At 43.7% G+C, this 24224-nt stretch overlaps 1 protein-coding gene across 2 annotated transcripts in view; it reads left to right on the top strand.

Annotated features, from left to right (window-relative positions):
• The window catches only part of LOC119944739 (mannosylglucosyl-3-phosphoglycerate phosphatase-like), a 32933-nt gene extending 12313 nt beyond the window's left edge, over window positions 1-20620 (top strand). The window contains exons 3-8 of one of the 2 annotated variants that reach the window (XM_038765848.1): window positions 4212-4792; window positions 11247-11397; window positions 13110-13275; window positions 18135-18282; window positions 19172-19355; window positions 20089-20620. In XM_038765848.1, the coding sequence (XP_038621776.1) occupies window positions 4212-4792; window positions 11247-11397; window positions 13110-13275; window positions 18135-18282; window positions 19172-19355; window positions 20089-20267 (1409 nt within the window). In that variant the 3' untranslated portion in view covers window positions 20268-20620. The remainder of the gene's footprint in view (window positions 1-4211; window positions 4793-11246; window positions 11398-13109; window positions 13276-18134; window positions 18283-19171; window positions 19356-20088) is intronic. The other variant, XM_038765849.1, reaches the window with a different exon arrangement.
• The last annotated feature ends 3604 nt before the right edge of the window (window positions 20621-24224 follow it).

A 24224-nucleotide genomic window follows, 5' to 3' on the forward strand; every position in this document is an offset into this window, starting at 1 on the left:
AGTGGGAAGGAACTCATTTGAAACTGTAATGTTGAAGATGGCAGTAAGGGAAGGAAGAAGGGAAGGGGCAAGTGTTTTGATAAGGTGTGAAGGGATGCGGTCAGAGGCATAGGTAGAGTGGGTAGATTTTGAGAGGAGCGGGGATATCTCCTCTTGAGATACTGGTGGGAAAGGTGGGAGAGTCAAAGAAGGGGCATGAAATGGAGGGACTGGAGAGGAGTAGGGGAGATTATAGCGAGATTACACCTAATGGTTTCAATTTTCTCAGTAAAAGTACATGACCAAATCATTAGGGGCAAGAGATTAGGGAGACAGGGGGTTTGAGGAGGGAGTTAAATGTCCTAAAATTAGAAAGGACAATGGGTATGTGAGTCAATAAGGATAGTGAAATACGGTTTCTAGGTAGAGGACAGAGCAGAGTTAAAACAGCTGAAGATTAATTTGAGATGGAAGAAGTTCGCCTTATATCTGTATTACTGCATCAGCTTCATTTCTGACCTCCCAACCTCCTGTGTCTCCCCTCTTCAGTAAACATTTCACTCTGCTGCCTGGATTATCTTTCTACAGAAACACCTGGACATGTCACCCCGCCCCCGCCAAATCTTTAGTGGTTGCCTATCAACCTCCATATCAAATAAAAACTCCTCACTATTGGCTTCAAAGCTCTCCATCACCTTGCCCCTCCTTACCTCACCTCCCTTCTCTCCTTCTACATCCCAGTCTGCACACTCTGCTCCTCTGGTGCCACTAACCTTCTCACTGTGTCTTGTTATCACCTGTCCCACCGCCAGCCCCTGGCCCATGTCCTACCTCTGGCCTGGAAAGCCCTCCCTCCTCAAATCCGCCAAACAATCACACTTCCCCCTTCAAAGGCCTATTGAAGGCTCACCTCCTCCAAGAGACCTTCCCAGACCAACCCCCCATTTTCCTCAGCTCCCCCTCCCCTCCGTGTCACCTCGACTTGCTCCCTTTTCTCTTCCCCCTTCTCCCCGCCCCATAGCACTTGTGTGTGTGTATATATATATATATATATATATATATATATATATATATATATAATTCCATTTATTTATACTGTTGCCTGTTTACTTGTTTTGATGTCTGTCTCCCCCATTCTAGATTGTAAACCTGGTGTGGGCAGGGGTTATCTCTATTGCTGAATTGTACTTTCCAAGAGCTTAGTACAGTGTCCTGCACACAGTAACATTCAGTAAATACTATTGAATGAATGAGTGAATAGATTCCTACCAGCTGCCCTCCACGGTTTATGCACATGAGCGAAGGAAGCAGATTGTGGAGGTGATCCTGGATTGTGCGTTAGTGTCACAAGATTGGTTGAAGGGATAGGGGAGTGAGTGAGTTGAGTTCAGTTGAAAAGGCAGTGCTGAGGGCATCAGTGTGTGTCAAGAGAACATAATTTGGGTATGGAGACCAAATGGGGCAATGATAACATTAGAAAATTGGAGTAAGTCAAAAGACTGGAGGTCTCTGGGAGTGGGGAACAGGGCAGATTTGCAAGGAGGGTTTGGGTGTGTATGTGGAAGAGATAGCAGGTGAGGAGATGGAGGCTAGATAGAAGGATTTCAGAGCTGGTGAGGGTAGAGATTATAAAGTGACTAGATATGATGAGATTGAGTGTGCGTCCAAGTTGGTGAGTGGGTGAGGTGGTGGAGGAGTGATAGAAAACGGGCAACAGAAGAGTCGTCGGAAATATCTGCAAGGATAGTAAGGTTCCCAAGGATCAATGTAGGGATGGAGAAAGAGAAAAGGAATGTGAGAAAAAGATTGCAATGGTTCAGAAAGTTGGAGGTGGGGCCTGGGGTGACTGGTAACTAGAGTGGGTGGTAGAGACGGATAAGCGCTTAGTACAGTGCTCTGCACACAGTAAGCACTCAATAAATACCATTGAATGAATGAATATGGGCTTCAAGGAAGTGAGAGAGGTAGGAGAGGTGGAGTGAAGTGACACTGGGGAGTAACAAGGAAGCCAATTCCTTCCCCTTTCCCAATGAGTCTTGGGGAGTGGGAGAAAATGAGTTCCCTTCTGGAGAGAGCAGCAGGAGAGACAGTGGCACCTAGGAAATTTTCAGTGATGGTGAGGAGAAGCAGTGACTGGGTCAGGAATAGGTCAAGGATCAAAGGAAGTTTTCCCATGAAGGGTTGGGTATACAGTGTATGCAGGGCAGTCAGTGTATATGAAGAGAACCAGAATTTAGTGACAGACTATAGATAAATGAGAATGAAAGTGCTAGTCATGAAAACCGGAGTTTTAAGTGACATATTCTGGATTTTGGAGAGTTGACTATTTTTGTTGTAGAAGCTTTGAATTCTAAATTTGGTTTCATGGGGTTTATTTCTCTCTTCTCTTCTCTCCCATGGTTACTGTCCTCCTGGTTCTAGTGCCAGCATTGCTGTAATTGCTGAGATCAATAAACTGGAAAGAGAGAGAGGCTTGTACTGGAAGCCAAGATAGATACATTTAGGGTGTTTATCTGTAGTCAGGCCCATCAACGACGTAATCAACTGTATTCCAGATTCAAATGGGTGATATTTGAGAAGATGTGATGGTGCAGTTGTCTTTAAAATTAGGGCTTTTAAAGACTATTTTTTAAAGGCTGGAGGTGGCTGGAAATAATGCAGAATTTTCATTTTTCAAAGAGGCAGATTCAAAATTTTCAAGCTTCAAACACTTACCTCAGTTCTTTCATGATGCTGATGTTTTGTTGCAGACATACTCCTTGTTAAGGAAAACTTGCACAATAGGAGTTGAGTAGCATGTAAGAACTACCCCCGAACCCCCAAGGAAGACCCGAGGGGATATGTTTTTATATATTGAAACATCCAAACCTGGAATTCTGCTGAAATTCATTTTTAACACTTGTAGCCCCACACCCTTAGTTTAGGTTTGGCTACCACTCTTCAATTGAAAGGAAATCTCACATGGGGTTCAACTTTTACAGGAGGGAAAACAGGTATTTTGTCCCCATTATAAAAACGAGGTAAACTGAGACACACAGAGCAGGCAAATGGCAGATTAGATCCACTGTCTACTGACTTGCACGGTCCTGAGCTCTTTCCACTAGTCCACGATGCTCCCATTTATTGGCGACAATAATTAATGTGGCCGCAGAGAGTGACTATATGGGAGGTGGCTTTGTAAAAGGCAGGGCAATCTAGTAGAACGTGTAGAGGGCCTAAAGGTTTTCAAAAATTCTGCAGGCCTTATTCTACTGTTTAAAGTTCATTTCACTAGGTGGAAAGCCCCTCCCTTCCCTCCTTCAGAAGAAACCCATCCGGTGGCTCTGCTTTCTTGAAAAATGATGTGGTCAGCCTCAAGCTTCATTTTGCTTCATTTCTTCCTCGGATTAATGCTAGGAATAGGGATGGCACCTAATTTTATTAGGTAGAAATATGTGACAGCATTGCTTTAAAGATGTTAAATCTAAATTAGGTTGAGACTCTTCTTAATCCAGACACTGAGGGAGCATTGCTTTAGTGCTGTAAAGTTCATTTGACAGCAGTTTTTACTCTTCCTTAGAAATGCAAACCCAGAGCATTCTGACATATCCTTGGGCCTCTATCTAGGATCCCCATTAAAACCTCATTTTAGGATCTGAGACATTTGGCTGGGCTGCAACATTAGGATTATCTGCCCAATTTATTCACCAAACTACTTTAATCTGTTTCCAGTCATCCATTTCATTTTGAGACGGAGAGTTGATCATTTCGCTTCTGATCAGCTGGGCCTCTTTGAAGTCAGTCCCTATTTACAGGGCTCCCTCGGATTATTGACAGGCCTTTCCATATAGAGTAATGCAGTGGATTAAACTGATTACTCTGCCCCAAAATACTGTGCTGAGGGTAAGGGTAGATATTTAAAAAAGGGTTGGGATATGTATATATATATATATATATATATGTGCATTGAAAACGCACATTCCGGAAGCACTTGGTGTGTCCCTTATGCCATATCTGTGTGCATCTATGTGTGCGTACATGGCTTTTTTCACACACTGTAAACCAGGCACCTCTTTCACACTACTTTGAAAAGTCTTTGAAAGGGCTGCACTAATTGAAAGATGCAGAAGACACCTGTCCACTGGTCTTAGAAGTAGGATAGCTGATATGTACATGTTACTTTCTGAAACAAAAAATGAGTTGTGGGTTAAGTGACTTTCTTCATATTCATTTTCGAACTCCTTAATTTTTAGGAAACCATGAGTTTGATTTTGGTGTGGATACTTTGGAAGAGTATATCCAGCAAATGCAGTTCCCGTGGTTTCTTAGCAATGTGTATGACAAATTTACTTCTGCACCTCTTGGACATGGCTTAGTGAAGAAAATAATCAAGTGGAACAATATGAAAATTGGCCTAATAGGATTAGTAGAAGAAGACTGGCTCGACACTTTGGCCACCGTTAGCAAATCAAATCTCAGGTACCAAGATTACGTCGAAGTCGCCAACCAGCTCTGTAAGGAACTGAAGGCGGAGGGAGCAGACTTGGTTGTTGCCATCACACATATGAAGTGGGCAAATGATGCAAGACTTGCCCAGAAAGCACAAGGAGTAAATCTGATTTTGGGGGGTCACGACCATGACTATGGAATCAAGAAAGTGAACGACACTTGGATCGTCAAAAGTGGATCGGATTTTAGGAACTTGACCAAAATAAGCATAAGACGCCTTGATGGATCTTTTCAGTATGCATTTGAGAAAACAGAAATTTTGAATTATTTGGAAGAAGATCCATGTATAAAAACAATCGTACAAGATTATAGTCAAAATCTTCAGGTGGGTGAGCTTTTCATAGAGTACATTATCGGTTGATAAGCATAACTTGATCAAATCTTTTTTTAATAATCTGAATTATAGAGCCACTCTCTAAGAGTACAAACTTGATTAAAAAAACAAAAACCAGTGTATTGAAATAGGTGTAACGGAAGAAAGAAGCTTAACAAATTGTACTTAATTCCTTCCCAACAATCTCAGCTTTAGGGCCCCACCCCGGCACTTACCCAGGCCTCTGATTGACATGAACCATTTCTGGTTCAGGCTTCATGTCTTTCTAGTTCACAGCCCAGCAGCACACCTGCCTCAGTTCCAGAAATGTTTTGTTTGAATGGAACAGGTGCACAAAGACGCCCAAACTCTTCCAACCAGTGGAGTTTCCCCAGCCATCCCCCCGGGACTCTAATCCGGCCACTAAGAAATGGTCCACTCTTGGCGGGCCCACGGGGCCCCCGGCCGGCCCATGGGAACTGGAGAAGTGTCCTCTCTGAGGTAACATTTTGTAACGAACTCTTTTGTCTACCTGGATTTTCGTAGATCCAGACTGTGCCTGGTCCCAGTTGATCTGAATATTCAGGTTTGTACTGCATTTCCTGTGGGTAATTCCATTCTGACAAACACACTGATTAAAGCATGCTTAAATGCATGCACGGTGGTTCAGCTGTTCAACTTGCAGTACGGTTCCTGTGTGTGCTCGTGAATATTGCTTAGTTTTATGTATGAACTGCCAAGTATTCGATTTCAGGTGAGCCCTGTTGAATGATATACATCTTAACCATCTTGTTTAAGGTGCTAGAGTGTTTTCAATTTTAGAGTTAACAAAAGGAGCAGATATCACCATCGACTTTAACACACTCTATCAGCTCTCTCCCTCCTGACTATCCTCACTGATCTCCCACTACCACCCAGCCTGCACACCTCGCTCCTTCGCTGGACCTCTACCTCTCTTCTCTCGCCACTGACCCCCTCCTCACAACCTCTCTCCTGCCTGGGACTTCCTCTCCGTTCATATCTGACAGAACACTACTCTTCGCACCTTCAAAGCCCTACCGAACTCATCTCTTCTCCAGGAAACCTTCCCCGAGTAACCCCTCATCTTCCCAGGCTACTCTCCCTCCTCCACTGATAACTGCGGTATTTTTTAAACACTTACTGTGTGCCAGACACCGTACTTAGTGCTGGGGTGGATACAAGCAAATCGGGTCCCTGTTCCATGTGTGTCTCACAGTCTCAGTCCCCATTTTACAGATGAGGTAACTGAGGCCCAGAGAAATGAAGTGACTTGCCCAGGGTCACACATCAACAAGTGGAGGAGCCGGGATTAGAACGCACGACGTTTGACTCTCAGGGTCATGCTCCATCCACTACACCATGCTACTTCTCAAGCGCATATGCACTTGTGTTCATATAGTCATTCCACCTCCACCCCCAGAGCATTTATGTACATATACTTATTCTCTGCTGCTTCCCATTCATTCATTCATGCATTCATTCATATATATTATTAATAGTAATAATAATTTTGGCATTTGTTGAGCACTTGCTATGTGCAAAGCACTGTTCTAAGCGCTGGGGGGATACAAGGTGATCAGGTTGTCACACTGGGGCTCACAGTCTTCATCACCATTTACAGATGAGGGAGCTGAGGCACAGAGAAGTGAAGTGACTTGCCCAAAGCCACACAGCTGACAATTGGCAGAGCTGGGAATTGAACCCATGACCTCTGACTCTAAAGCCCGGGCTCTTTTCATTGAACCACGCTGCTTCTCACAGTGCCAAGCCTCGAGTAGGGGGATTATTTCCTCCAATAACTACCCCTGCCCCCACCCCATCTCCCTTGTCCCCCACCCGGAGCAGGGATTGATCCAAATTCCACCACAGCTCCTCTCCCTCCACAGGTCACCTCGCTGTGGTTAAGACATTCTAGGGCCCCAAGTTGCCAGGCAGACCCAGATGAGTTGTCCCCCCTACAGCAGGCCCAGGCCCTTCTCCCCCATGGTGATGCTCCCGAGCCCCGGCACTTACTGTGAGCAGAGCCCTGTACTAAGTGCTTGGGAGAGTACACTACAACAATAAACAGACACATTCCTGCCCACAAGTCTACAGTCTGGAGAGGGAGACAGGCATTAATATACATAAATAAATTACAGATATATACACAAGTGCTGTGGGACCGGGAGTGGAAATGAGTAAAGGGAACAAGTCAGGGCAATGAAGAAGGGAGAGGATGCGGGGCTTAGTCAGGGAAGGCCTCTTGAACCCCCAGGCTTTATCCTCCTCCTTCATTCATTCATTCAATCATATTTATTGAGTGCTTACTGTGTGCAGAGCACTGTACTAAGCGCTTGGGAAGTACAAGTTGGCAACATATAGAGACGGTCCCTACCCAACAGCGGGCTCACAGTCTAGAAGGCCTAGTCTGCGGCCCAGGGCGGGACCTGGCATCTACGCTAGCTCTTGCCTCCACCCTCTCTCCATCACCTCACCAGTCACTTGAGTATGAAAAGGTTCTCTCAATATAATCTGTATAATCGTCAGGGTCTCTCATCTATTCCAATCGGTGGTTAATGTGTTACAAAAGAAGCAAAATTGGGAACATTGGAAAAGCTGATTGCATTTTCATAGCCAAAACTAAGGTAATTTCTGCTCTGATCCCATCGGAGTTTATTTTCATTATGTTCTGTGTTTTAATATTGTAAATGAGCATGTTTTAATAGTTGCCATGTCATGCCAAATGCCTAATGCAATGCTCAGAAGGCTTGATGGTAATGTTATGATCCTGCCGCCTGTCTTTCTAAATTTCCCATTTTTGAAATACTCTGTCTTGTGTGAAGACAGATTGCTCATTCCTGTTCCCTCATGACTCTCCTTCCTTCAGTTTCTTAATCTAGCAAGATCAATTCAAAATCAGCAGTAGTAGAGGTAGTAATAGTATTTATGAAGCACTTACTGTGTACCTAGCACTGTACTGAGTGCGGAGAAAGAATGCACACTTAGGAACTGGACACAGTCCCTGTACCCTGAAGTTGGGGGTGGGGTTGCAGGGTGGGGGGTGTCACAATCTGAAAAAATGTGGAGAGGGGACTGCCAAATGATGTGTAAAGAGACAAACAAAACACCAAGACAACATCAAGAGAAAAACCAAAGCTTTGTAGTGTACTGTGCCTAGAGGAGCAGAAATTCAACCTTGAATTTCCAAGTCACAACTGCAGCTATGGCATACGCTGTAGTCGGTGGTTTGGTTAAAAGCCAAAGGGGCAAAACACTTTAGGTCATGGAAAAGCCACTTCATCTCTTCTTAAGATGGGCCTGATCCTTGGCTTTGTCAGAATTTGCTATTTTCAAACTTCCTTAAGCCACTACCTGGTTTTTCAGGCATCAGGTACTTAGAATGTTCCATATCTCGGTCCTTGAGGTTCCAGTTTCTGTTTTCTCACATCTTCGGCATCCAGGAACTTCCAGAAGTGGCAGGCAGAGACAACAGCATATTGGAAACTGTCCACCCAATACCTGTTGCCTCCTCCTTTAGACTGTAAGCTCAATATGGGCAGAGAACGTTCCTGTCACATTGTTGTGTTGTACTCTCCCAAGCGCTTCATACAGTGCCCTGCACGCAGTAAGCACTTAATAAATATGATTCATTGATTGATTGTTGTTTCCCAGGCTCAGCTAAATGGAGTTGGGCACTTTGGAAACAGCTCTGTGCTCTAACTAGATACTGCTTTTCTGAGCTAGCAAACTGAGGAAACAACTCTCCACTGAAAGGACACATTTTGATCAGTCAATCCATCATATATACATATATATGTATCATATATACATAAGCTGTGCATATAGCTTTAATTCTATTTGTTCTGATGATTTTGACACCTGTCTACATGGTTTGTTTTGTTGTCTGTCTCCCCCTTCTAGACTGTGAGCCCGTTATTGGGTAGGGACCGTCTCTATATGTTGCAGACTTGGACTTCCCAAGCAGCATGGCTCAGTGGAAAGAGCCCGGGCTTTGGAGTCACAGGTCATGGGTTCAAATCCCAGCTCTGCCGCTTGTCAGCTGTGTGACTTTGGGCAAGTCACTTAACTTCTCTGAGCCTCAGCTACCTCATCTGTAAAATGGGGATTAAGACTGTGAGCCCCCCGTGGGACAACCTGATCACCTTGTGACCTCCCCAGTGCTTAGAACAGTGCTTTGCACATAGCAAGTGCTCAATAAATGCCATTATTATTATTATTAGTAGTAGTAGTAGTAGTACAGTGCTCTGCATACAGTAAGCACTCAATAAATATGGTTGAATGAATGAATGAATATACAGAGTGTTTAATGTGTGCCGAGCACTGTATTAAGCACTTGGGAGAGTACAATTTAACAGAGTTGGTAGACATATTCCCTGCCCATAGTGAGCTTACTGTCTGGAAAGGGATACAGACATTAATATAAATAAATAAATTACAGATATGTACATAAGTGCTGTGTGAGGGAGGGGTGATTAAGGATCCCCCTTTTAGACTGTGAGCCCACTGTTGGGTAGGGACTGTTTCTATGTGTTGCCAATTTGTACTTCCCAAGCGCTTAGTACAGTGCTCTGCACATAGTAAGCGCTCAATAAATACGATTGATTGATTGATTGATTGATTAAGGATGCAAATCCAAGTGCAGGAGCAACACAGAAGGGAGTGGGAGAAGGGGAAATGAGGGCTTAGTCAGGTAAGCTTTGGAGATGTGCTTTTAATAAGGCTTTCAAGGTGGGGAGGGTGATCGTCTGTCGGACATGAAGAGGGAAGGCGATCCAGGCCTGGATCCATTTGGCTGGATTGATTGACTTTTGCCACTGTGAAGCTTCCCTCTTGATGTAAAATATGAAGCGCTTGACCTTCTTGTATGTCTGGCTCAGAAAATCTTTACTTCTGAAAAATTTTTCACCTGTATTTTCCTTAAATGCTAGCAGCGGTCTTGCTGTTGAGATCAGTAGCCAAAGGAAATACCTGTCGTTTTCATGTAAAGGCTTCCTCATCAAGTCTAATATAATTTTTCAGGCCATGAGTCTGTAGACCAATACCAATTTGCATGGCTGATTTAGCGCTTTATTTTCCAGTCAAAAATTTTTTTACAAAGAATTTTTTTTTAGCTCTAGGAGGCACTGATTGGTTGTGCCTTAGTTCTCTCATCTGTAAAATGGGAATTAAGACTGTGAGTCCCCCTCCCCACCCTACAGCACTTATGTACACATCCGTAATTTATTTATTTGTACTGATGTCTATCTCCCCCTGCTCTAGACTGTAAGCTGGTTATAGGCAGGGAATGGGTCTGTTTATTGTTGTATTGTATTTTCCCAAGCGCTTAGTACAGGGCTCTGCAGCCAGTAAATGCTCAGTAAATATGATTGATGAATGAATGACAGGGACTGTGTCCAGCCCGATTTGCTTGTATAATAATAATAATAATAATAATAATAATGATGGCATGTATTAAGTGCTTACTATGTGCAAAGCACTGTTCTAAGCACTGGGGAAGTTACAAGGTGATCAGGTTGTCCCACGGGGGGCTCACAGTCTTCATCCTCATTTTACAGATGAGGGAACTGAGGCCCAGAGAAGTGAAGTGACTTGCCCAAAGTCACACAGCTGACAATTGGCAGAGCCGGGGTTTGAACCCATGACCTCTGACTCCAGAGCCCCGGCTCTTTCCATTGAGCCACGCTGCTTGTATCTACCTCAGCACTTAGTACAGTACCTAGAACATAGTAAGTGCTTAACAAATACCACAATTATTATTACTGGGAGAGTACAACAGAGTAAGTAGACAAAATATCTGCCTTCAAAGAGCTGATTATCTAATGGGGAAGAAAAAAACTGCAATAAATTAATGATGATGATGATGGTATTTATTAAGCACTTACTATATGCCAAGTACTGTTCTACATTAGATACAATGGCTAATGCATCTAATTACATTAGATACAATGTAATCAGGTTGTCCCACACGGGGTTCACAGTCTTATTCCCCATTTTACAGATGAGGTAACTGAGGCACGGCAAAGTTAAGTGACTTGCCCAAAAATCACACAGTTGAGAAATGGTGGAGCTGGGATTAGAACCCACGACCTGTGACTCCCAAGCTCTTTCCACTAAGCTATGCTGCTTCAAGTTAGAAGTGGGGGAGGCTGCCATCAGTAGTGGGGCCCTTTTTGTTGCCTCCGGAGGGTCTCTCTGGTCTTGAGCTGGTCTCTGTTCATACAGACAGCTGCCCCAGGTGTTGGGATGTGTTCCTGTTTCTGTTGCAGGGGAAGGCTGGAAGCTGGGATACCCTGCCCCCCCAACAATGTGAAGATTCCCCAGCAAATGCTATGTTTTGGGATCTGGAGAGGAAAAAGAGAGACTAAATTCTGTTTCAGTTGGAGTAGCAGGAGGATTATTCAGTGAGGAAGTATTTCAGCTAAGCTCTTTCTTTTTCTTCCTTTAGCACTTGCTAGAAGAAGTCCTCTGCCCCATTGACAAGGAATTGGATGGACGGGTGGTTACTGTAAGACGATCAGAGAGCAACCTGGGAAACCTGATAACCAATGCCATGTTGGAAGCTACTCGCGCTGACATAGCTCTGCTTAATTCAGGTGGTCGCATCATTTAACTGCTTTGCAGATATTGGCTGGAATCCAAACCTTTTGTAGCGAATGAAATTAATTTGTCGATTTCAAGTTGTTTTGTATTGGACCATTTAAAAAAAAAACTGCAAAGGTACCGTTCAGTAGTCCATTGTGCCAGCGAATGAATAGGGTCAGATTTCTCATTTGGTGCATTTTCTAAATACCATTCTCAGTTCAGAACTAAGGGACAGACCCATTTACCGACATCTTAGTTGTGCTGCATTTTCTTTTTTTTTTTTGCCTTTTGAAAGTCTTCTGTATTCTATATACGAGATCTATGATATTTATTTAATCCATTAAACTACCATATGTGTCAGGAGTTTCTACTTAATCAGCATCTTTCCTGACACTCCTGACCAGGGCAAAGCCCAGCTTTTGACCCTGCCCCAGGTCCTTTTTGCTGACCAGGAGAAGGCAGGGAGAGAGGCTAATGGATAATTTTCAGGTTTGGTTGGCGGATGGGCTGGGGAGAGGCAAGATGAGCTGGGTTCCTCCTGTCTGGGTCCCTCTCAAACCCTCCTGGACCGTCTGTCCCTGGTTGATTCCATCCTTCCTCCTGCCTGCTCCCGTGGCCACTGGGATTTTCCTCAGTGCTGGCACTACCAGGTGTTGAAGGGTCCTTAGACCTGTTTTTTTGTGGGGGTGAGGGGCTGGGGGCATTTAATAGTCAACCCCTGGTTAACCATGGGTGGGTTGGTTGTCCACCGGCAGATTTTTCAACTTTCCATCAGCCCATCACCCACCTTTAGCACTTGTGTGCTTTATTCCTAGCTGCAGCACTCAGGTACATATGGACAGATTTCTCTTTGTGTATTTATAGTCGCACTCAGCTGTTCACGCTGGTGGGTTTGAACTGCTTTCTGTTTTATACTTGTCCTTCCCCTGGTTTTCACTCTCTGGAAATAACTTTTAGTCTGCCTGTCTCCCTATTGAATTGTAAGCTCCTTGGGTGCAGGGAACCTGTATCTTGCTGCTGTTGAATTCTCCAAGTGCTTGAGACAGGGAAGCAGTGGGGCCTAGTGGAAAGAACACGGGCCTGAGAATCAGAGGACCTGGGTTCTAATCCTGGTTCCACCATTTGTCTACGGTGTGTGACCTTGGGCAAGTCACTTCAATTTCTCTGTACCTCCTTTCCAGTATCTGCAAAATGGGGATTAAATACCCATTGCCCCTCCTACTTAGAATGTGAGCCCCAAATGGGACCTGATTATCTTGAATCTACCCCACCACATAGAGAGTCCTTCGCACATAGTAAGTGCTTAATAAATACCACTTGTTATTATTATTATTAGCCCCTTCATTATTTGATTCAAGAAAACTGAAAACCTTAATTCATTGAGAAATGATCCCACTTAGGTTTCTCTTCCACCTCAATCATCCCATTTTAGTGAGGAGCAAAGGGGACCAGAGGTTTTTGCTTTATGCCCTGTGATGTGCTTGTCCCCGGAGCTTATTCAATCAGTGGTATTTACTGAGCGCTTCCAGCAGATTTGGTAGGTACATTCCCTGCCCACAAGAAGCTTACAGCCTAGAACTTAGTCTTCCGGCTCCCCAAGGGCTCGCTCTGTGCTGCAGAGCCAAAATAGGCTGGGCTGAAAAATGTTGGCTTAGTTCTGATATCGGGCCAATGAACGGAGAAGGTAGAAATAATATGCTGTTTCCCCTATTGTAATTCCTAATAGGTACTCTTCGTTCTGATCGGATTCATCCAGCTGGGGATTTCACCATGCACGACCTGTTGGCCATCTTACCCATCGTGGACCCAGTTCTGGTTGTCCGGGCAACAGGTGCCCAATTGCTGGATGCTCTTGAAAATGGTGTTTACAAATACCCAGATCTGGACGGGAGGTAGGTATCGTACCTATTTGCCAATTGCCAATTGAGAGAAGCAGCATGGCCCAGTGGATAGCGCACGGGCATGGTTGTCTGAACGACCTGGGTTCTAATCCTGGCTCTGCCATTTGTTTTCTGTGTGACCTTGGACAAGTCACTTCACGTCCCTGTGCCTCAGTTACCTGTTCTGTAAAATGGAGACTAAACTGTGCCCAACTTGATTAGTGTGTGTCTACCCCAGCACTTAATTCAGTGCCTCACACAAGGTAAGTGCTTAACAAATACCATAAAAAAATTGCCGTGCTCAGCCTTTATTTTGAGCACAATGCTAATTAGGGGTTATTTATAGCATTTTATGAAAATCAGTCATTTGATCACAAATGGTATTTTCAAGAAAGGTGAAAGGAAAGGCATTTTAGTCCTTTTAGTTCTTTTCTAAGGTTCAATTTAGACACTGAACCCTGTAAATCTCCGACCATCTCCTCTTAATGTCACAGCCCAGATCAGAAAAGGGGAGGCGTGGTGGTGGAGGAAGCAGGAAAAGAAGCAGTTTTTCAACTGCCCAGAGGGGGCGCTCATACAGCATCTCTTGCTTTGGGGAATATTAATGTGGTTGCATTTTTTTTATGGTATCTGTTTAAGTACTTACTACTACTAATAATAATAATAATGACATTTATTAAGCTCTTACTATGTGCAAAGCACTGTTCTAAGCGCTGGGGGGGATACAAGGTGATCAGGTTGTCCCTCATGGGGCTCACAGTCTTAATTCCCATTTTACAGATGAGGTAACTGAGGCCCAGAGAAGTGAAGTGACTTGCCCAAAGTCACACAGCTGACAATTGGCGGAGCTGGGATGCTACTACTACTACGAATAATGACATTTATTAAGCTCTTACTATGTGCAAAGCACTGTTCTAAGCACTGGGGGGATACAAGGTGATCAGGTTGTCCCTCATGGGGCTCACAGTCTTAATTCCCATTTTACAGATGAGGTAACTGAGGCCCAGAGAAGTGAAGTGACTTGCCCAAAGTCACACAGCTGACAATTGGCGGAGCTGGGATGCTACTACTACTACTACTATGAATAATGACATTTATTAAGCTCTTACTATGTGCAAAGAACTGTTCTAAGCGCTGGGGGGATACAAGGTGATCAGGTTGTTCCTCATGGGTCTCACAGTCTTAATTCCCATTTTACAGATGAGGTAACTGGGGCCCAGAGAAGTGACGTGACTTGCCCAAAGTCACACAGCTGACAAGTGGCGGAGCCGGGATTAGAACCCACATCCTCTGGCTCCCAAGCTTGGGCTCTTTCCACTGAGCCACGCTGCTTCTCTATGTATGTGCCAGACACCGTCCTAAGTACTGGGGTAGTTACAAGCTAATCAGGTTGGATGCAGTCCATGTCCCACTTGGGGATCACAGTCTTAATCCCCATTATACAGAGGTGGAACTGAGGCACAGAGAAATGACCTGTCCACGTTCACATAGCAGACAAGCGTTGAAGCTGGGATTAGAACCCAGGTCCTTCTGACACCCTAGCCCACGCTCTTTCCACTTGGCCACGCTCCTTCTTCAACAATGGCATCTAACACTGATGGTGATAACGAAGCTTGGCTCTCATCCAGATGGCTTTTTCCACAACATTATTTATAATTGTCACAAAAGGAAGAATGTTTTGCCTGGATTTTCCCTAGGTTTCAGTGATGCTGGGTGATCTTAGCTCTCTGGTAGTCCTGATCAGCTAAAAGCGGAAAAAAAAAGAAGAGTCATTTGTTCTATGGAGTCCTCTTTGGTTTTGCAGGGTTAGTGGCAACTCTCTAGATGGTTCCCTGGGTTTTTGTGCTAACCTGTAGGAACAGTTGAGAAGCAGGGTGTGATTTTCCACAGGCCTGGAAGTCAGAGGAGCTGGGTTCTAATCCTGCCTCTGCCACTAGCTCACTGGGTAACCTTGGGCAATTTACTTCACTTCTCTGTGCCTCAGTTTCCTCAACTGTAAAAATGAGGATTAAAACCTGCTCTCCCTCCTACTCAGACTATGTGCCCCATGTGGGATAGTGTTTAGAACAGTGATTGACACATGGTAAGCACTTACCAAATACCATAAAAAATGTGAGCCTTGCATCTCTTCGTAAAGAACGGTAAAGTAGTGCTCTTTCCCTAAGCCTAGCCAGCTGGACTCTGAGAGCAGACAACTGCAGTGTGACAATCGCATGGTGGAGGTGTCGGCCAAGAGAGACAGGCTCAGAAATAATATACAGATGAGAGGAAGAAAGAAAAGGGGATATATACACAAATTAAATAGTTAAATAGGTATATAAGTCGTTCTGTGCAGAAATGCCATGGAGTCATTTCACAATTGCTTCTTGTTACTTTTGCAAAGTCCTCTGACTCAATGCCAGGGAGAATGATTCTAAATTGACAAAATGGATCCGCAGCCAGCGTGAAACAGATGTAAACTTGTGTCGTCAGCTTTTACGTAGCATTGAACCCTATAGACTGGTTTCACTACTCTTGGCTGTGGTTATGATCATGTAGATAATTTACAGGGAAAAAGAGACAGAACTTTAGAAATGGCATAAGTATGACTAGATGAAGGCTTATTATGGAAAAGGTGCTAATTGGTTCTCTGTCACAGAAGAATGAGAAGTAAATGGGCAACTATCAAAGCAAGGGGGAGTTGGGCTTGTCAGCAGGGTGATTAAACACTGAAATGCTTCAAAGGCAGGCTGTAAAATTGGCAGGCCTCAAGTTTTAAATGGAAGGGAAGAAAAAAAGATGGGTAGCCTTTTTTCTTGAATGGTGAAGGAGGAGAGGGGTGGCTGGACAAGGGGGCCCTCCCAGCTCAGTTCATCTGTTACACACCAGGATCGGTCAATTAATCCATCAGTGGTATTTCTTGAGCATTTACTACTGGTACAGTGGCATTTATGGAGCATTTGGAAGAAAACAACAGAATTAGTAGACATGATCCCTGCCTTCAAGGAGCTTTCATTCTAAACGGGATAGAGGAGGCCAACCGATTTCCCTATCCTCCGGGCACTTTTGGGGGTCCAGTGAAGGTGATGTAGCTAGCCACATTCATCTACTTCTTCCTCCAGCTTAACCATAAAGGATTTCAGGAAGGGGCAGGGACCCAGAAGAAGTCCAGCCAAAGGTCACTGTTACTTTTTCAGTGCCTTAGGTGGCTAAATTAGATAAAATTAGAAGCAGCGTAGCCTAGTGGAAAGAACATGGGCCTGGGAATCAGAGGAGCTGAGTTCTAATCCCAGTTCTGCCAATTGCTTGCTATGTGACATTGGGCCAGTCACTTAACTCCTCTGTGCTTCAGTTTCTTCAACTGTAAAATGGGGATTAAATCCTACTCCCTCCTACTTAGACTGTGGGCCCCATGTGGGACAATGACCGTGTCCAAAATGATTTGTATCTACCCCGGTACTTAGAAAAGTTCTGGGCATGTAGTAAGCGCTTGACAAATGCCATAAAAAATTCCTGGATGGGAGAGGGATATCAGTTATGTATGGTGACTATGGTGACGTCTATTAAGGAAGAAATACTTTTTCCCTTTAGTTCATCTCTCTTTCTGCCCCATATCTATAAAATGAAAAAGAAAGAATCTGGGGAGGCTGTTCTCTCCAGGTGCTGTTGGTGTTGCCCACCTTCTCTGGTTCTTTCTGAACAAAGAGAAATTGAGTCTTGGAGTTGTACTTCAAAGGGGACGCTTCTATGTGACTCATCGGGGCTCTTGGTTGTGAGATGAGTTTGAGTTTCTCCAGAGTTCTTGGGGTGCACGTTGCCTTAGTGGAATTTTGGTTTCGTCATTTTTCTGACTTGGTTTTCCTTCTGCACAACCTGATGGGACTTCTTTGGCAGTAGAATAAATGAATAGGTAAACAGGAGTAAGGACATTGATGTATCAGTGCCGAGAGTGACTGTTGCGATAACCTGATAAGAGTGCAAGAAATCAATCAATCAATCAGTCAGTGATTGAATTTACTGAGTACTTACTGCCAACTGCGTCCCTGCTGGGGCATGGCGTGCAGTGAGCAAGTGGGTGATCTGGGTGACAGCACATTGCTTGAGTTTTGACCCTTTTAAAGCCAAGGTGACCGCAACATCACGCGGACTCGGTGCCAAGGTGCCCTAGGCCAGTAGGCGGTTGCCAGGGTAACTACCTCAGTAGCTGCTGCTTTCTTGGCCACCCATGTCCATCAAGCTGCTAGGACTCCTGCCAGGCCCGCTAACCTGGCAGCGAGCGAAATACCTTCACATTGGTGACCCTGTTAATTTGCATTAATGCTGTTAATGCAAATGAGATCAGCACCCAGATCCCGCTGGGTCCTTCTTTACCACTTATAATTTAGAATTGGCATGCTCCACTCCAGGAAGCTTTGATAATGATAAGTGTTTCTCTTCATTGGACTTTTCAGTGAATTGGGCTTAGAAATATGGCCATACATTTCTTTTAATAAAATGCAGCCATTATGAGCGTTGAATTCAAAAACGTTTAGTTTTAATAATAATAATAATAATAATGACATTTATTAAGCACTTACTATGTGCAAAGCACTGTTCTAAGTGCTGGGGAGGTTACAAGGTGATCAGGTTGTCCCATGGGGGGCTCACAGTCTTAATCCCCATTTTACAGATAAGGGAACTGAGGCACAGAGAAGTTAAGTGACTTGCCCAAAGTCACACAGTTTTCTGGATACTGTTTTGTGAACTATGAAAGGAGTTAATCCTCTTTCTTTGCTTGTCTAATATATGAATGAAAAAATGCCCTCACCCCCATTTCTTCTATGGGTAGGTATATACGCAAATATTTTTTTAATTAGTAATGATAGTTTCATAGAATATCACTTTAATTTCAGGTTCCCTCAAGTTGCGGGAATAGAATTTGGATTCGATCCAAATGCAGAGCCAGGACATCGAGTTATCAGAGACACCGTCAAAATCCAAGGACAGTATTTAAGGAAAAACAAAGTGTATCTTCTTGCCATTAAAGAGTACATTGCAAACGTAAGCCCAACGTCCTTTCAAAACTCTGATTTCAATCAAGATCACATTTGCCAAGCCGTTTGATCTGTTTTTAGTCTTCATCCTACTCCCCCAGAAGCTCATGGGATTTTGCTTGGTGAGCTGTGAATTAAGCTGGGGTTTCAACCTTTTGAGGGGTCAAGAGTGTAAGCGCCTCTAGCCCACAAAGGACATCACTGATAATGATGGTATTTGTTAAGCACTTTCTATGTGCAAAGCACTGTTCTAAGCGCTGGGGAGGTTACAAGGTGATCAGGTTGTCCCACGGAGGGCTCACAGTTTTAATCCCCATTTTACAGATGAGGTAACTGAGGCACAGAGAAGTTAAGTGACTTGTCCAAAGTCACACAGCTGACAGTTGGCAGAGCCGGAGTTTGAACCCATGACCTATGACTCCAAAGCCCGTGCTCTTTCCACTGAGCCACGCTGCTTCTCCAATAAATACTGATGCCTTGAGACTGCTGGGGACCAAGTTGATCCTGTTTTGGTTAGCACGTAAACTGAGGGAGGTGCTGGCTCATTCATTCATTTACTCAATCTCATTTATTGAGTGCTTACTGGGTGCAGAGCACTGTATTAAGCGCTTGGGAAGTACAAGTCGGCAACATATAGAGACGGTCCCTACCCAACAACCGTTGGTGGTGATGGTGGTGGTGGTGATGGTATCCTTGCCAGCAATAAAGAAGTTTATTCTTCTTCAGATCTCAGTTTCTAGTGGGGAGATGGACACTGAACCTCAAGTAGGTGAACCGTCTGGCCACCTCTTCCAGAAAGGCAAAAATATTGCATTGCTTATTTTGGTCAAACCCTTTCCAACTGCCCTATTCAGAGTTCTATATTTATACATTCATTCTACCTCTTTATTTTCCAGGGGAAGGATGGCTACACAATGCTTAAATCGTGTCCTCGTCTATTTGATTCAGAAAGTGCCCAAACGCTGTCCACAGTTGTCATGAACCACTTTGAATCCATTAAGATAGTGCAGGGGAAAAAACAATGTCTGTCAGGCCATCGCATGAGCTTAATCACAATGTCTAAGTCAGCATCGCTAACAGGTAATATTTTCACTTGTTTTTTTTGCTTAAACTGTATATTTTACCCTTTGGCAGAATTCAGAAAAGTGCTGAGGTGACAGGTGTACTGGGGAGGAAGAGAGAGAGAGGACAAGGAGCCTCTTTTTTGTCCTCCAAGATTCAGTTAAAAGTGGGAACAATAATAATAATGATGATGGCATTTATTAAGCACTTACTATGTGCAAAGCACTGTTCTAAGCACTGGGGAGATTACAAGGTGATCAGTTTGTCTCACTGGGGACTCACAGTCTTAATCCCCATTCATTCATTCATTCATTCATTCACTCATTCATCATATTTATTGAGCACTTACTGTGTGCAGAGCACTGTACTAAGCGCTTGAGAAGTACAAGTTGGCAACATATAGAGATGGTCCCTACGAAACAGTGGGCTCACAGTCTAGAAGGGGGAGACAGAGAACAAAACAAACCATATTAACAGAATAAAATAAATAGAATAAATATGTACAAGTAAAATAAATAGAGTTAATAAATACATACAAACATATATACATATATACAGGTGCTGTGGGGAAGGGAAGGCGGTAAGGCGGGGGGGACCATCTTGTGGGACATGGACTGTCTCCAACCTGATTAGCTTGTATCTACCCCAGCGCTTCATACAGTGCCCGGCAAATAGTAAGCGCTTAACAAATACCATAAAAAAGCTATTTTGCTGTTGTATTTCTTATAACTTAAATTTACCTCTTTCCTAGCCTTTGAAGAAAGAACAGATGAAAGTACATCAGTAATTGCAGTACCTGGCATAGAAGGAAGGATTTGCCATATTTCACAAGAAATGAAAGAACATTTGCGGCAACTCAGAGCTGCAAGAAAGCAAGGATTAAGGAAATTTCCCACAATTCAAGCTTGTGAAAATTCAGATTCTGACTGAAATATTCAGTTTTCCCAGTGTTCCCAGCTAGTACTATATATATGTATCTCGGGGCCTTGCTTTTGTTCAGTTAGTCTTAGTACTCAGTTATTAGTGTGCTTCTCATTTCAATTTTTTTCCCACTGTTTAAAAGCAATTTTAAAACTCTTGGTGTTAAAATGACCTTGATCTTCATATTTTTACCTTAAAACTATTTTCATCAAGATATATGTAGTTATTTACTCATAAAATGTCAAATTATTTATGTGTATTTTTGATGAATTCATTTCATAGCCATTTTCAGGTTGAATGACCACTGGGTGTGTCAGTAAATATTAATTCATCACATTCTCTTTTTCTACTTTGTCCCTGATTAAAGCACGTTAAGGACTTTTCTTTTCTGCAGTTATTTCTAAAAGGCAAGGACCTTCCTAACTTTCCAGGTTAGAAATTCAGATGATGATATTTTAAGAAGATAGAGAATACCTTTGTGTAATAATCGAGAAGCAATATGATCTAGTGGAAAGAGCAGGCACCTGGGTTCTAATCTAGGTTAGATTAGGTTCTACCTTGGTTGTACCTATAATAAGGCAAGGTTATACCTTGCCTGCTGTATAACTTAGGGTAAGTCACTCTTTTGTGCCTCGGTTTCTTTATCCTTTATCCTTTCTCCCTTTTATTTAGACTGTGAGTCCCATATGGGACAGGGACTGTGTCCCACCTGGTTATCTTACAACTGCTCCAGGGCTTAGTAGAGCACTTGCCACAGAGTAAGTGCTTAACAAATAATAATAATAATAGTAATAGACAATAACAGTATCAGCTTCTGTATATTATTTAGGGTCCTATTAAATAAGAAGCAAAAGTTCAATATTAGACGTGGTAATACGATGTTAAAATTATTTATTTTAGGAGCATGGTTGAACTACATGAGTGTGGAGTGGAGAGGCTTTTCTGCAAAGGTGGGCTGAATGCCAGAGCCAAGAAGAGTGAGACAGCTACACAAATAGACAGTCACAGAGATGGGGACAGACACACAGACATACTGAGAAACAGAGGGAAAACCAGAGCAAGAGAGCCAGAAAGCTGGAGACTGACAGATGGAGAGAGACTTAGAAATTCAGAGAAGCTGACAGAGCAGGGGAGAGGGAGATAGGACACGGCACAAAAAAAGACAAATAGGGAGAAAGGCACAGAGAGACAGGGAAAAAAAAAAACCAGCCTGAGAGAAATTGAGGAGACAAAGCCAGAAGGAGAGTGGTGGAAAAAAACCAAGAGGCTCACAAGAACACAGATAATAATCGTGGTATCAAGCACGTACTATGTGTCAAGCACCGTGCTAGGCACTGGGGTAAATACACGATGGCAATAGTTATTGAGGGGAAAAGAGACAGCGAGGGGAGGAGGCAAGGGAGAGAGAAACTGACAGATGGCTTTGACATAGAGTAGTGTTGCCTAGTGGAAAGAACTTAAGCCTCGGAGTCAGAGGACCTGGGTTCCGATCCCTGCCCCATCACTTGCCCGTTATGTGGCCTTGGGCAAGTCACTTATCTTCTCTATGCCTCAGTTACATCATCTGTAAAAGGGGGATTCAATACCTGTTTTCCCTCCCAATTACCGTGAAACCAGAACTGTGTCCAACCTGATTATCTTGTATCCAAGCCTGGGGTTTAACAAGTACCATTAAAAAAAAAAAAAAGATGGCCAGAGAAACAGACACCCAAAGTAGTAAAATCGGATTAATAATAATTTTGATACTTGTTAAGCACTTATATGTCAAGTACTGTGCTAAGCACTGGGATAGATATGAGTTAATCTTGTTGGATATAGTCCCTGTCCCACATGGGACTGTCTATGAAGGAGGGAGAACAGGTACTGAATTCCCAATTTATAGTTGAGGAAACTGAGGCACAGAGACATTAAGTGACTTGTCCAAGACAAGTGGTGGGGCTGGGAATAGAACCTAGGTCCTCTGATTCCCAGGCCTGTGGTCTTTCTACTAGGCTACACTGCTTCCTGAGATCCCAGAGACAGGCTGACAAGAGGAGGCTGAAGAAGAGACACACAGAGATCCAGTAAGAGGGAGAGAAATAGAGAAAAACAAAGAAACCCTGAGACAGAGCAGGAACAGACTGATTGTGAGAGGAAATCAGAGAGAAGTTGAGCAGAAAGAGGGACAAAGAGCACAATAGACACAAACTATCAGAGAGCCCAGACCTGCAGAGACAGAGAGGGTGAAAGAAAGATGAATACAGTCAGAAAAGGGACAGAGGGAGACAGACCAAGAGGCACTGAGACCCAGAGCTAGGCATAGGAACTGAAAATGACAGAATGATGGGGTGGGGCTGAGACACAGAGAGAGGAAGATGAAAACAGACCCACGAGAGAAATGTGGTCAGTGACGGAAAGACACGCAGACAGAGACTGAGTCACTGAGACAGGCTCTAAGAGAGAGAGAGAGAGATGAAAACCGAGAAACACAGATGCAGAGACAGGGAGGACAGATGATAAGCTGCAGAGACTAGCGGAAAAAGCAGAGGACTAGTAGTCAAAAGGACCTGGATTGTAATCCCAGTCCCACCACTTGTCTGCTGTGTGACTTGGGCAAGTCATTTCAAAGACATGCTGACAGATGCCGAGTTATAGAGAAAATCATTCAGTGGAGTTTATTGAGCGCTTACTGTGTGCAAAGCCCAGTATGAAGCACTTGGGGGAGTACAGTACGACAGAGTTGGTAAACGCAATCCCCACCCACAAGAAGCTAAAGGGTAGAAGATGATACAGACAATGAAATAAATACAGTACTGAGTGAGTACTGAGGGAGAGTTAGGACACCCCCCAGAGATGGTCAGATGGTCTGCGTCATCCCTGACTTGCTCCCTTTATTCACTCCTCATCCCATTCATTTATTCATTCAATCATATTTATTGAGCGCTTACTGTGTGCAGAGCACTATACTAAGCACTTGGGAAGTACAAGTTGGCAAAATATAGAGACAGTCCCTACCGAACAGTGGGCTCACAGTCTAGAAGTCTAGTAGTCACGGGCTCACAATCCCAACCTCACAGCACTTAGTTACATAACTGTAATTCATTTATATTAATGTCCGTCTCCCCCTCTGGAATGTAAACTTATTGTGAGCAGAGACTGTGTCTGTATATAGTGTTCTGCACACAGGAAGTGCTAAATAAATATGATGGATTGATTGATTGGTCAGAGACAGAAGGCAAGAACAAAGTGGCACAGAAATAGAAAGATGAATACAGAAACAGAGAGGAACAGAGACCCAGAAAGAGATGGAGAGGTAGCTGCCAAGATTGACAAGGATCAACTCACAGGCAGAGTGAGAGTAACAGAGTCATCCAGAGATGGAGGCAGAAAGACAAAGACTGAAAAACAGATATAATAATAATAATTCTGGTATTTGTTAAGCATTTACTATGTGCCAGGCACTGTTCTAAGTGCTGGGGTGGATACAAGCAAAGCGGGGTGGACAGTAAGCACTCAATAAACTCCACCGAATGATTTTCTCTATAACTCAGCATCCATCCCAGGTGGGACTCACAATCTCGATTGTATCAATAAAGAGACAGGCAAGGAGCAAGGGAGATAGACTGAGAGGAAGCAAGTCACAAAGAGAGACAGACGCACAGAGACGAGACAGGCAGACAGAAAGTGATGAAAATGAGGAGAAAGAGATGGATATTGAGAGCCGCACTAATATAGTCTCAATCTCTCTGAGACTGGCTGGGCCCAGTTGGCTCTGGGGAATAGAGACAGATGGACAATGAGACAGAGACCCATAAAGAGGGAGAAGCAGAGAAAGACTAAGAGAGATAGAGACACAACCTGACAGAGCCACAGTTATGGAGAGTGAGAATCAAAGCAACTGCAGTAGGAAAAGATACAGCATGAGTGAGAGACAGCGTGAATGGGAGACAGTGAGCAAGACTGAGCCAGTGAGTGACAGACCAAGCG

The sequence above is a fragment of the Tachyglossus aculeatus genome, chromosome 23 (assembly GCF_015852505.1).
Source record: "Tachyglossus aculeatus isolate mTacAcu1 chromosome 23, mTacAcu1.pri, whole genome shotgun sequence".
Lineage (NCBI taxonomy): Eukaryota > Metazoa > Chordata > Mammalia > Monotremata > Tachyglossidae > Tachyglossus > Tachyglossus aculeatus.